The sequence below is a fragment of the Gymnogyps californianus genome, chromosome 1 (assembly GCF_018139145.2).
Source record: "Gymnogyps californianus isolate 813 chromosome 1, ASM1813914v2, whole genome shotgun sequence".
In the NCBI taxonomy this organism is placed as follows: domain Eukaryota; kingdom Metazoa; phylum Chordata; class Aves; order Accipitriformes; family Cathartidae; genus Gymnogyps; species Gymnogyps californianus.
Window position 1 is genome coordinate 150470873 of NC_059471.1, and position 12891 is coordinate 150483763.

Genomic DNA, 12891 nt, shown 5'->3' on the forward strand with positions numbered 1-12891 from the left:
AATGTGCTTTGTAAATTGAAATACATTATTAGTTTGTATTTTTCAGCTGAAGCTTGTTAAATACAATTTAAGTGAGTATGGGAAAGCAGAAGAGTGCTACATTTTATTTTAGCAGATGTTAGTTACTCATGGGAATCACAAATGGAGTAGTAACTTTAAACAACTGTGGCGATAGCAATGCAGAATTAAGACAATAATGGGAGAGGATAGAAAAAGACATTTTTTCTCTTCTTCAGGACAACTTAGACAATTCTTTTTCTCACAATTTATACTTAAATGCTTTCTTTACTGTGTAACCCATAAATGTTGCTAATGGACTAGCAAAGTTTGAATGAGAAATATTATCTTTTATTAGACCAGTACACAGAACTGGAAAAAGCAGATGCTGTTTTGGGCCGACTGTCTATTCAGAAGAACTTGCCAAAGAAAGCCTCTTCTATTTTCTTTACCTACATTCTCTTGATCAAATAGAAGATATCACCTATCCCCACAGATCCTGTTTATCCTCAAAGACCATCACAGCTATAACAGACTAGTCAATTTATTTCAGGGATATCCAAACTTTGCCCACATCCAGCCTTTACTTTTTTTTTTTCAGAGATGCCTCCCATACGTGCTACAGGTTTTGTCATCCAATGCTTCATCCCAATCTGACACACAAGGCGGTTCAAAATGGTATGCCTCATGTTCTGATCTATAACGTAGGAGCCGTACATCTTTAACATATGAGGATGGCATGCATTATACTGAAAAACTTTTAATCCTGTATCAGCGATTACAGAACCCAAGAGGTAAATAAAACGCTGACTCTGGGTGCGTAGGGGCTAGCAGGCTCTGCAGGGAAGAGGAATGTGTCAGGTCTATAGAGGCAAATGTAGGTATCAAGTGAGGCACACAGCACATGCTGAATCAAATAAATGTATGAAGACAGGTACAAAGACAGAGATCAACTGTCCTGTACCATCTAGGCCCTGTTACAGGCATATTTAACTCCAGAGGTCTGCTCTTCTTTCTGAATTGTTAGACATGCTTCTGTTGGCTTCCTGTAATTTGGCTGCTGAGCTGCTCTCTCCAATTTTTGGATCAAAATTTAGCCTTGAGTTGAAAGTGCAAGGAAACAAGCTTAAACATCACAAAAGAAGAAAACCAGAGCTGAAGTGTTCAGGATAGGCTCAAGATAAGTGTTCACTGACCCGCAAATCCACTTTTAACTATATAGGCCTTACACTAGTTTGTGTGCATACTGGATAGAGTTTGGTATAGACATATAAAAGTGAATAATTTAGTGAAAGAATTGGCATTATAATCCAAAGGCAGGGTCAAAAAGACAAAATTAGCCACATTTATTTCTGGTATAAGTTCCTTATATTAGTTTAACTAAAAAAAAAAGCATTCTATAATATAGGAGTAAAATTAAAAAGTTGAAAAGAGAAATAGAAAGGAATGAGAAAAAAGGGTTGTAGGGAATGATGAATTATAGTATGAAAACGAAAGATAAAAACTGCCAGCGAAGGGATTAAGGAAGGCAAGACATCACCAGAGCTGGAAGAAAGGAAGATTATTTCAGTAGTTGAATTATAGCTAGATTGACAGTCTCTGTAGAGACTTCATCAGACAAGCTGTTACTAAACTCTTTCAATTCTGTATTCCAAAACTCCTGGAAATATGCTGTTGGACTTCTGAAATCACTCTGTGTGTGTGTGCATAAGCATGGGTGTATTGCATCTAGCACACTGGGTCCAAATCCCAATTTAGGTATCCAGGGAAGGTGGTAAGCAGAAAAAAATTATTGGCAGAACATACTGTAAAAGAAAGTAAGGACACTGTATACATTTACATAAAATGACTTATAAAAATGTGCCAATTAAAATATAAATGATTAGTGTCATTAAAAAAAGATTTAAGATCTCTATGACTACATTAAGTTATAAAGTGCAGCTAAAATTTGTTAATGGGTAAAACATGGCAAAAGTGGTATCTTGCAGTTTGATCTCCCATGAGTGTGTAGATGCATGGCCTCAAGTACAGATAAAAGAACAGATGAAATTCCATAATAAATACTAAATGGCAAAGATTCAAAAAATTATTGACTCCTCCTATCAGCTGAAGAGTGGATCTTCGCTACCTGTTTTCACCACTTACAGAATGGTTTCCCAACATTTTGGTGTGGCACATCAGTAAGACGTACATCAACAGTTCAGGCCCTTGTTCAGAGCTTCAGACCACAAACTCACCTGTTCCTGGGTCATCTTCTGCAGCTCTTTCTCCCAAGCTGCCCGGTCATCATCCAGGTGGTAGGAAGCAGGTGGGGTGAGTCCACGCAGAATCAGGGGGTCACGGTCATGGCAGAGGGCTGTCAGATGTCCAATGTACAACTTCAACTTGCTGCGATTCTGATCAAGTTCTAAGAGGGGCTGAATTATCTGAAAGAAGAGAACAGAGACAGTGAGGAACAGCCTGAGACCCAAGCAGTGGTGAAGGAAAAGATTAACCTCTAAGTTACAATCTTGTTCAGCTTCATGCTGGAAGAAACCTGAACACCCTCTCCCGCCCCTCAGTACTCCTACCTCATAACCCAGCAACCATTCAGCTGAAGCAGAAAGAAAGCAAGTACACTAGGGGAAGGGGATGTGGCGATGATAGCTGTCTGATTAGTATAGGAAATAATAATGATATGGGTGAAAAATGAAACAGTATTAAATTGAAGGCATTAACTCTACTGATCATCCAGCAGTGCTTCAGTCAACTATTTCAACTCCCTGCTTTAAGGAAAATTAATTTTTCTGATAAAAGGTGTCTGTCCACAACTAAGGCAATGCCAATGTAGATTTTAACTCGTTTTGCCAACGAATATTTCATTGTAACTTAAGTATGCAATAAACATGTTCTAAAGAGAATAGTTTCAAATGATGCCTTTCAGTTAGTTTCAAATAGTTTCAAATATTTGTTTCTAAGATGAACATCTCTCTACTGTAGAAACTGTATAGAGACGTATCTTAACCAGAAAGTTAAGATATAGTTTTCTACAATCTTTTCTATAGTTAAGATATAGTCTTCTATAGTTTTGAAAAGGCAATAACTTTCATTTATTATGCAAGCCAGATTCTATACAATACACTAAAAAACTAAAACCAAAGGACTTTAATAAGTAGTATTTTATTTCATTATTCTTTACCCAATCTAAATCTAATCCTTGTTCCTCAATGCAATACAAACTGGAGTCATCCAGTTCCAATAAAAAGTATTTGAAGAGCCATTTTTCATTTGTTTTACAAAAATATAGAGCTCGAGTGCATAAATACGTACTGGGAATCCCTCACTATGCCCTCCCACATGAATACTGCTTCATATTGTTCTAGGTGTTTGTGGGCATATATTCAAAACCGCAGTAATACAAAACTCTAAGGTTTGCAGCTGATGAAAAACCAAGGAAGAATTGGGCTTAGTCCCTCCACTCCATAAAATGAAGTGCAGAAGCTACACGTACTCATGTCCACCAGCTAGGAGAGCTGGAAAGCCTTGCCACAATACTGGCAACTTGTCTTCATGTTCCCAGGCAGGGGCTGCACCAACTGTTTGTTAGCTGGCTGGGGATATCTTTTCAATAGGACACCTCTGACCCTGCTAATGAATAAGGAGTGAGATAATCTCTGAGTCAACAGGAACAGGGTGCTGGCACTACTTTCAACAAAGCCTCTGGCTTCGACCCCTTTTAATAAGGCTGTCAGGGCTCACTTATTTTGCTTCTAACACTGCTCTACATGGATTAATTTCTGTAGAGTGAGAGGATCTGAGAGCCATAGCTAAGCAGCTAACTAATGTCAGGCTCCTTGTCCTGCAGAGCATAGCTGCACTCAGCAGCCTACACCAGAACATCAAGGTGGCAGCAGCTACGAAAAGCCACAGCGACACAGCAACCATGGTAGAGGAGACAGACAAGAAACCTGCAGAGAGAGTGAGCTCACGTGCTTTATTAAAAACCCTACTGCTATGTGCAGCTTTGGGACATCTGTTTGCAGATATAAACACACATATAAAAAGTAATGGTTTGATATGTCAAGACTGCAAACTGCAGCAGGGCGGAATACTCTGCTCTCCTATATACAGGGCAATAGGAAGGGATAGTGTAGTAGCACCAACACAGTCACATTTCACTTCCATCACCAAGCACAACTGTATTTAGCCAATTATATCCATCAGCTTTGGTTGTTTGCTCAGTTTGTGCTATTTACCCAAATTTCTTATAATTTGAGCTACCTAGATTATGATCTGAAAGTGTACTGCCTGTGCAGGTGAAAAAAAGTGATGCTTCTAATTTAACTGATGTCTTTCCTATCTTTATTACTTATCGGTTTCCCCACAGAGGGTAGAGTGATGGAATATCACATCTTAAAACAATACTGTTTTATAAAACTGTGAAAATTAAGTAGTCAATGTATAATGACTAGCTGTCCAATCAATGTAGCAGCTGCCTTGTATTCTTTTCAGATACCGTGGTCTATTGAATATCCATCAGATGTGCAGATTTCAGTCTGGAAAGAATCTGACCTGCCAACCCTCTCGGCTATTCTTTGTGAACAGAAACCCTCCCTGATAAAAGAGAAAGCAGAGTTATCTAGCAAGTAACGATGAAAGATTTTCATACAACAGTTGAATTTGATTGCTCGGGGACAAGTCCCCTTTTGGAGCACATTCCTCCTGTACCCTTCCCCCTTACCTCAAGCTGGAAACAGGCCAAATGAGGCGTGTGAAAGTTCTTAACTAGCAGTCCTCCCAAAGCTGTTCACAGAGCAATCACTCCTCTCACTTGGGATCCATTAAACCCTGCCAGTCAAGTAGGAAATGCCCTTATATCTGCGTTCCTGCCGTATCTAATTTGAACTAGCCACTTAGCAAGAGGCACTGTGCTTCCCACACAGCAGAGCTGCCACTGCCTTATCTCAAGAGGGTGTAAGAGCATTTGCTAAGTGGAAAGGCAGGGCAGTGCTGGATTCATAAACCACATCGCGTTCTCATGATCAGCTCAGAGCTGTAGAGCTTTCTAGGAAAACAACAGGTAAACAGATCAAACCCAGGAATATCTTCTAAAGCAGCCCTGATTCATGAATTGCTCTGATAGGTTTAGGCCATCCTCATCAATGCATGGAATGAAGTCTGCTTAATGTACCCTCAAGTTCAGAATATTGTTAATGGCCAGCTAAGTCTGACAACGTGTTTCACTAAAAAAGGCAATCACTACAACTCTGAAGCAGAAACATGAAATGCCTGACAAATCTCTGATACAAACCCAAACCATCCCTACCAACTGATAGACATTTGAGAACATATTCCAAAACAAATTCAACTCGGAAACAACATGTTCAGGTTTTTTGAGATTTTGCAGATTTTTTTTTATCTTTAAGCATGACAAATGTGAATCTAATTGTAGTTTTGCAAGTCATTGGGGCAAAAAAAATGCTTTAGAATTAAATTAATACTGCTTCTTCAGTGGTAGTCCTGCTGTTGCTGTACAATGGTCAGCTGAAATATGAGTAACTGTATTTAAGTGTTTTTTTATGATAAGAGTCTGCATTTAAATACGTATATATACGCTGCATAGATAAGAAAAGGTACTTGTAACTGAATGTGGTTGGAGAGACCTATCTAAATGTTTGGTCACTTTTTCTGTGAAAGATGAACACACCTTCCATGCAGAGACTGTAGTGTCTAAAAGTTTGTCTGAGCAGTGTCTAATGTAAGTACGCAAAAACACGTAGGTGGTTGTACAAAAAAGAAAACCAGTGAATGGGTGGTATAAGTGCAGCAGTGTTGATCCGAGATAAATGCAATATTGACTATCCATAGATGTCTGCAGAATAAAGTATGGTTTTAATCAATGTGTAACAGCACTCATTCACCACAACCACCAGCTTTAAATTATGGGTTCTCCAGGCAGAAGGGCTAATGACCTGGTCACCTTTCTCCCTGCTAACATTCCCTTCTTCTCTGAAGGAAGCAACCACTTTTCTTTTGCAGAACCAAGTAATTAACTTTACTTAGTTAATTTCAGAGAATACCTTTTAAATTTCTACTTAGCAATAAATCTGCAGCTCCCATTTTGAAGAAAGTCTTATATGCACCCCTAAAAGCTTGTCTGTTTTTCCAGATACATCAGCTGATCTTGTAAAAGTTATCTCCTTACATAACCTGCCTTACTCATCAGAATCATGCATCAACATGCATGTTGATCGTGGATCGACAGCCGTAATCTTTTTCTTACAGATACATGCCTGTAATTTCTCTGAGCAAGCAAAAAAAGGAGAAAATAGCATCTTCTTCACACAGCAATGCCAATACATAGTGCCACATGTACACTTGGCACTGGCATGACTACTGTCATACTCCCCTATTAGCTTGACTACCCTGCTTGCACGTATGCTGCGTGTATATATTCACTACAGAACACTAAAAGGCAGAGTAATGCAGATAAGTGGTCTTCATTTTGCAATCAAGTAATTCAGCAGATTTTTCTCAACTTACCCATAAATCTGTAAATATTTGAGAAAAATCCCTGGAAGAACAGCTATATCAAGGAAAAAAACCCCAGAATTGACAAGTAATCTCGGGGTCAAAGTAAATAACATGAGGTCAAAATTTTACTGGTTTTGTATCAAAAGTGTTACAAAGAAGTGTAGACAGAATGAATCTGAAAGTTTCCAAGGAATTAACTAATTTGAGAAATGCTCTAGCTTGCTAGCCTGCTCTACGGACCTTGAGTGTTCTTTGTAGATCCTGCAAAAGCACAAAAAATTAAGGAATTCTGAAAAAAACCAACCCCAAAACACCACCAAAGACCCCTTCAAAACTTCAGACTGGACATAACAAATATGCTTGGAAAACAAGTTAAATGGAGGTAGGCCTTTATCTCCTATCAATCACATTTTTCATGTGAGCGTGGGAAATTATTTTCAAACTTTGTTACAAACAGATGCAACTATGCTACCCAACAAAACCTACTTCCCAAACTACCATTACACAGGAGAAGATGGGCTCAAAGTCTGGGTAAATACATATGTTCGTTAAAAAGCAATTATTCCATGGAGGACCTGACAAATCTAAGAAAAGATGGAGTGGATCATAGTGGGTCCTCAGATGCCTGCCTGTATCTGGGTTTTATTATAGATATTACCAGACAAGAAAATTTTGCCTATATAGCAAAATATCTTATATTGGGAGATATGGAAATAAACTAAGATACCGAATGATATAGTCTGGAAGTATTTGCATAGCAAATTTAATTACGCCTTCTTGCTCAGACCGTGTTTGTTTGGCAACAAATGCAAGGGTTCAACTACAATCATCTTGTAACCATTGAATGCAATGGAGTTTTATGAGGCATGAATTTGGCTCAGAAAGTGCAAAGCTTTCCCAAATTCAGAACAATTTATCACTGATGTCTTCCCTTCATTATTTTAAATGGAAACAGAAGAAAGTTCTCAAAAAGACACAGCCTGACCTCAGTTCAGTTCAGCTCAGTTCACTGCTGCACAGAGATACTTGGTTTCTTCAGAAGACCACAACACAAAAGCTCAGGGACAGGCTCAGCTTTCTTTAGATTTGTTTTAAAGACAAAAAAATGGATTTAAATCTAACCTTCATAATTTTCTCCTCATAAACCAAACCAAACCAAAACAACATGCGTGAAGAGCTGAAAGAGATTCTGGCTATTTTGACAGAGCTGTCTTACTCAGTTCATTTCTGACAGAATCAATTAGGAAATCATTTTTATATAGCAAATTCTCTTTGAAATTTTTATACACCATGAACAAATCCCATGGATTAATGATTTCCAGAGTTCACGCTCTTCACCTTGGGAAAAATCCACACCAGAAAAAAAGAACAGAGAAAACACAAAACAGGGAAAGTAGTTTTTTCATTAGTTCCCTCTGTTTAAATAAAATATTTTCCCCGTAATGTAGGTGAAGTAAAGAATTGCAGTGGGTTGGTAGGGTTCCTAAAGCATTGAAAATGAGCGAGTAGTTAAAAAATATTTTTCTACATAACAAATCCAGAAGTGCTTTTTCATGACGCTCGCAACTTCTGCTTACATAGACTGTGGAGCAAAAGCTTGTGGGGAACCATGCGCGGAATAGCAGGGACTACTGTAGGTCAGAACTGAAATACACTGGCAGGACTGTGAGAAGCTTGTAACTGGACCATGGGGGAATACGAACGTTTTGGAATGAGGTACCTCAGCACAGCTGAAGGGGCTGTCTACATACAGCTTGAATTTTACCTGTTTCATCAATCCCTTAATTTCAAGAGCAAGAGCATTCGCCCAAACCCTCACCCCTAAATATAACTAATTGCACTGTGCACACATTGCATCTCTTTCTTCTCTAACAGTTCATATGCCTCTTTCCTAGCTGAGGCAGAGGAGAGAGATCTGTGGCTTAACTGCAAGATGAGATCAGAACACACAAATTGAAATGCTGTTTTATTTGCCTAAGTTTTTTTTTGTCTTCAAGATTTCTTGGGAATCCAGCAACCTAGCAGCTTGGTTCTGGAGCAAAACAGGATGGGCAAAGTAGGGTGAGATCTAAAGAGAATCTAAAATCTTCCACTTCAGTATATTAAAATCTCCTTCATTTGAGAATTTTGTTCCTGTAAGTTGTGTTAGTTATCGGGTTGAGCTGTGAAACTGGGTAGTCAGACTTATGATATTGACAATTAGAATATCATCAAGAAAAAAAAAAAGGATTCCCACAGCAAGTGAAAATAGCTTAACAACTGTTTGCAGCTCGAACATGACACTATGGATGTAAATAGCATCCTCCTGATCAAACTTTTGTAGGTGTAATTAGGCAAGTTTTGATTTCACAGAAGCCATTAGATTTTATGCTGATGAGAATAAGTAAGAACAACCTGCTTATATTTTTAATCCATTCAAGCTTTCTAGCACTTATCTATATAACAGTGAACAAGAAAGCACACACGTTCCTTGCTGTACTGTATTTTGTCTATTGCTTCCTCTTATTACAAGGAATAAAAGGAAACAGTGGCTGATATGCTTTTGTTTGAAAGCAGAACATTGCAGCACATACACTGGGAGAGTGTGTCCATGGGAATGCTTATGTATCAGTGACTGCATTCTTCTGTCTCCCTGCTGTCTGTTCCATTGCTAATAGAAAACAGAAGGTATTTCTTAAGTAGTCTACCAGAGAACACAATCAGTGCTTTTCCTGTTCAGATGAACTATAACCTCCCTGTCCGCAGGTGATAGGAATCTTTGTCTCGTCCTTCTCTAACACTGGGTCTTCATTCTGCTGTTCCAGCTCTCTACCTGCTACGTGACACTTTCAAAGCAAAGCCACATGAAGCCACCAAACGCCTAGTTTACCTGTCTTTAGGAATTCTTTTTAGAGTTGTTTGCTCTACATTCAAATGCAAAATCCCATTAATAAATACACCTATTTATACAAATATATATAGTAATTCATATCTATATGTTGCATTAAACAATCAGATGTAGTTGGACTGCCCGTGGTGAGCCTGCTATGAGTTGGAACTGTAAATCCTGACATCTCCATCAGTAATTATGAACTTTACCAGCCAGGAAAATACAGCGTCTACATTGGCTACATGCCCTTATCAGCTTTTATTTTAGTCATATTTCTCTTGAGCTTATTTTCATAGTTAATATGTTGGAAAGCAGGTTTGGGCTTGATTCTTTCTATACTCTAATATTGTTCATCTCCCCCCTCCCTCAGTTTCTTTCCTCCTAACTGACAACTAAAAGGTGCTGGCAGCGACACCCCGAGCCTGGCTGCAGCTATTCCTCTTCTGTCTCTATCCTGTCTATGAATGCCAGGGCTCAGCTCCCTCTCCTTATGTCACCAACAGAGTATTCATAGTTTGCAGAAGCTTCTGGCCTTGCACGCTTGCATGCTGGGGTGTGGACGAGTGCTATAAGAAATCTAAATGGCAGAGTAATTGGGAGATAGTACAGACTATCACACAAGCCGTAAGCAACAACTCTCCTGGAAGTGGCCAGAAACAAAAATGTTTGAGTACAGAATTCCTACTGGCTACAAAGACCAAGCCACTAGTAGAAGATCATATTCAGCTGCAAATCAAAAAAGAAAATAAGACACAGACCTGGAATAATCTCATTTGGTAGAAATGAATGATGGCCTTTTTGCAATTGTTTTGCTGAAAAGCACAAATCTTTACAAAAAGAAACCAGCCATCTGTTTTGAATGTTTTAGAATATAAGTATCTACTTGTGTTCTTCTTTGATCTGTAAGAATAATAGGAAGACAGTGATACAATCCAGTTACACCTCTGTTGTGAGTGCTTAATTCATCCCAGAGCTACAGATTACAAAATTCCATCTGGAAATCTTAGTCTTATCATTCTGGGATCAGAAAGAAAATGAACAGTGTATCAAGATCAGTTCTTTTGTGCTCGTAGATATAACATTCTTGGACAGAGAATATATACTTCAAACATAAAATAGTTATTAAGATAGCAAAATAATACGATTTTTTTTTAAAAAAACAAGCTAGCAAAAGAACTGTTCCCAGAAACATGGAAAGGACCAGGAGTAGAAGTTGACATCATTTTAAGGACAGCATTCTTCTCTAGGCTGGCCCATCCCAGTCTAACTTACTGGGTAAGATTACTCTGCTTACTGGGTAAAAGATTACATGCCAGTTTGGGTACAGAATAAGAGAGAAGGTGGAAAGGTGCGGTTTCCAAATTGGAATGGTAGAAGATTAATCGTAAAACAAAATATTAAGCTTTACTTAAGTTGTTTGCTCCACCACAACAGGATTGTTACTTACACTAAAGTGAGAAGGTCCCTACAAAAGACTCTCCATTATTCGGAGTTACTACAGCCAAAGGAGAAAAGGTTATTCTCTGAAAAAAGGCAAAGCTTGAAAAGGCTTGAAAAGAACAGATAACTGTATGATAGCTAAACCAGGATTTTGAATTGTACTTCCTCAGAGCAGTAATTGTCAATCCATGAACTCTTTGTGTCTCCTTGCCTGAACTTGACGGCACAGGAGTCTTTCAGTTTCATAATTAACGATGACGCCCACACAAGCAGGGCTCCAGAAAAGCAGGGATGAAAGCAGGTCCTGTGATTAACCGGGACAACTGTATTCAAAGTGCTGCCCTCATAACAATTAATTAGTTACATCACCTTATTTGAGTGCATCACATTAGAGTTCTTACTAAAGGGTTGCCCATCTGGAAAGTGGGAGTGAGGAGCCCTGGCTGTCACCAGCATGACAAAACAAATCTGGCACCTTATCTCTCAGTCAGGCCAAGTGATAATGTTTATGTAAAGTAAGATTATTTCATGTAGCTGCCTTCAAATTTTGCACAGGGTATGTCTCTAAGGCAAGAATAAGACACATTCTTTCACAGTGTTTTTACACATATGAAAGAAGAACTGTAACGGACATATTATAACAGATTATTATACACTACACAATTAGTTGGTAGATTTTGAGAGAGGGGAAGAAATGACCCTTCAGAGGACAAAAGATGACAATGAAGAAGAGGAGGCAGCGGTCTAAAGAGCTTTGTTCAGCATGCTGGAATGGCAGCTCCTTGAAATGTTTAACATATGGGTTATTTTCCCTTTTTTGGGAAGGAATAGGATCTTGGAAGGAAAAGTAAGAAGTATTAATAAATTGAGTCAAATACAAATCTAACATAATTTTGGGAACAAATTCAAAATGAGGTATTAGAATCACCATCATATCACTGTAACAACACTATTTTAGAATACTGTGTAATAATATTACCTAGCACTTATATAGCACTTTTCCCAAGCAGAACTTCCACTTCACAAAAACTTCAGCTCATTTTACAATTAGAAAATTTGAGACAGGGAGAACAAGAACAAGTGAGTGGCTGGAGACGATGCCAGGAAAGAATTTATCTTCTGAATCGTGGTCTAGTACTGTGTCCAGTAAATTACATTGTAATATGAGTCAGGCACGAAAGCTTGGTGGTTTTGACCATTCTGCATGCTCTAACAATTAAAAAGACCATATTGAAAATAAATTTATTTAAAAGGCTTATGAGGTCACAGTGTAATAAGTGACAATACTGAGAACCTAAAAGAAGTGTGACAGTAGGATGAGTGGCTCTCTACATGCTGCAAACATAAAATGTGTCTCATGGAGAGAAAGATCACATTTATGCAGTGAATGAATGCCTGTGTAATCATTTGAAAATGGAACTCACCATGAATGAGATATTTACTTTGCTAAAAGAAATCACTATATTAAGTCAAGCACCAAATAATGTAGGAAAAAATCAATATTCTTCTCCAACTTCCCAAATATAGACACTTTTAGTTCTGTAGTGATCTCAGTGAAAAGTTCATGGGGTTTGACAGCTGTGGCAAATGTTAAATTAAGTCCTGAGATGTCCTGCCGTCAATGTCATTATTTCTATCCCTCTTACTCTACCATCACAGTAGTCACAGTTCTTCAGACTGTTGCCTGTCACCTACTTCTGCTACTTTCCTCTAAATCTGTTTCAATAGCTATGTACGCTGGCTGACTAGGTGTCCATTTGTTGTGCATTTCCTTTTAGCTGTAAAATAGAATAATAAATACCCCCTCCACAACAAAAAGGAATTTCTGAATGCTCATTCTGGGCATGCCTAGGGGTGAGACAAAATTGCTCTGCAGATACAAGTTAGAAACACATGGCTTACAACCTTGAGCATTCAGTTGGTTTTTGCATGTGTCTACTAGTATCAACTTCTCTGTGAGATTTAACTGTTTCTATCATTCTTACTGTAATCCTGTTTAATACCTTTGTCCTAATAAATGTAATACAGAAATGTCATTCCAGCTCCATTACCCTTTAATAATCACAAATGGC

The 12891-nt window shown here is 38.3% G+C and overlaps 1 protein-coding gene across 2 annotated transcripts in view; it reads right to left on the minus strand.

The window, feature by feature from the left end:
- ERC1 (ELKS/RAB6-interacting/CAST family member 1) overlaps positions 1 to 12891 on the minus strand; it is a 293596-nt gene that overhangs the window by 10303 nt on the left and 270402 nt on the right. For both annotated transcript variants that reach the window (XM_050909774.1, XM_050909763.1), the window contains one exon: positions 2235 to 2423. In XM_050909774.1, coding sequence (XP_050765731.1) covers positions 2235 to 2423 — 189 coding nt within the window. The remainder of the gene's footprint in view (positions 1 to 2234; positions 2424 to 12891) is intronic.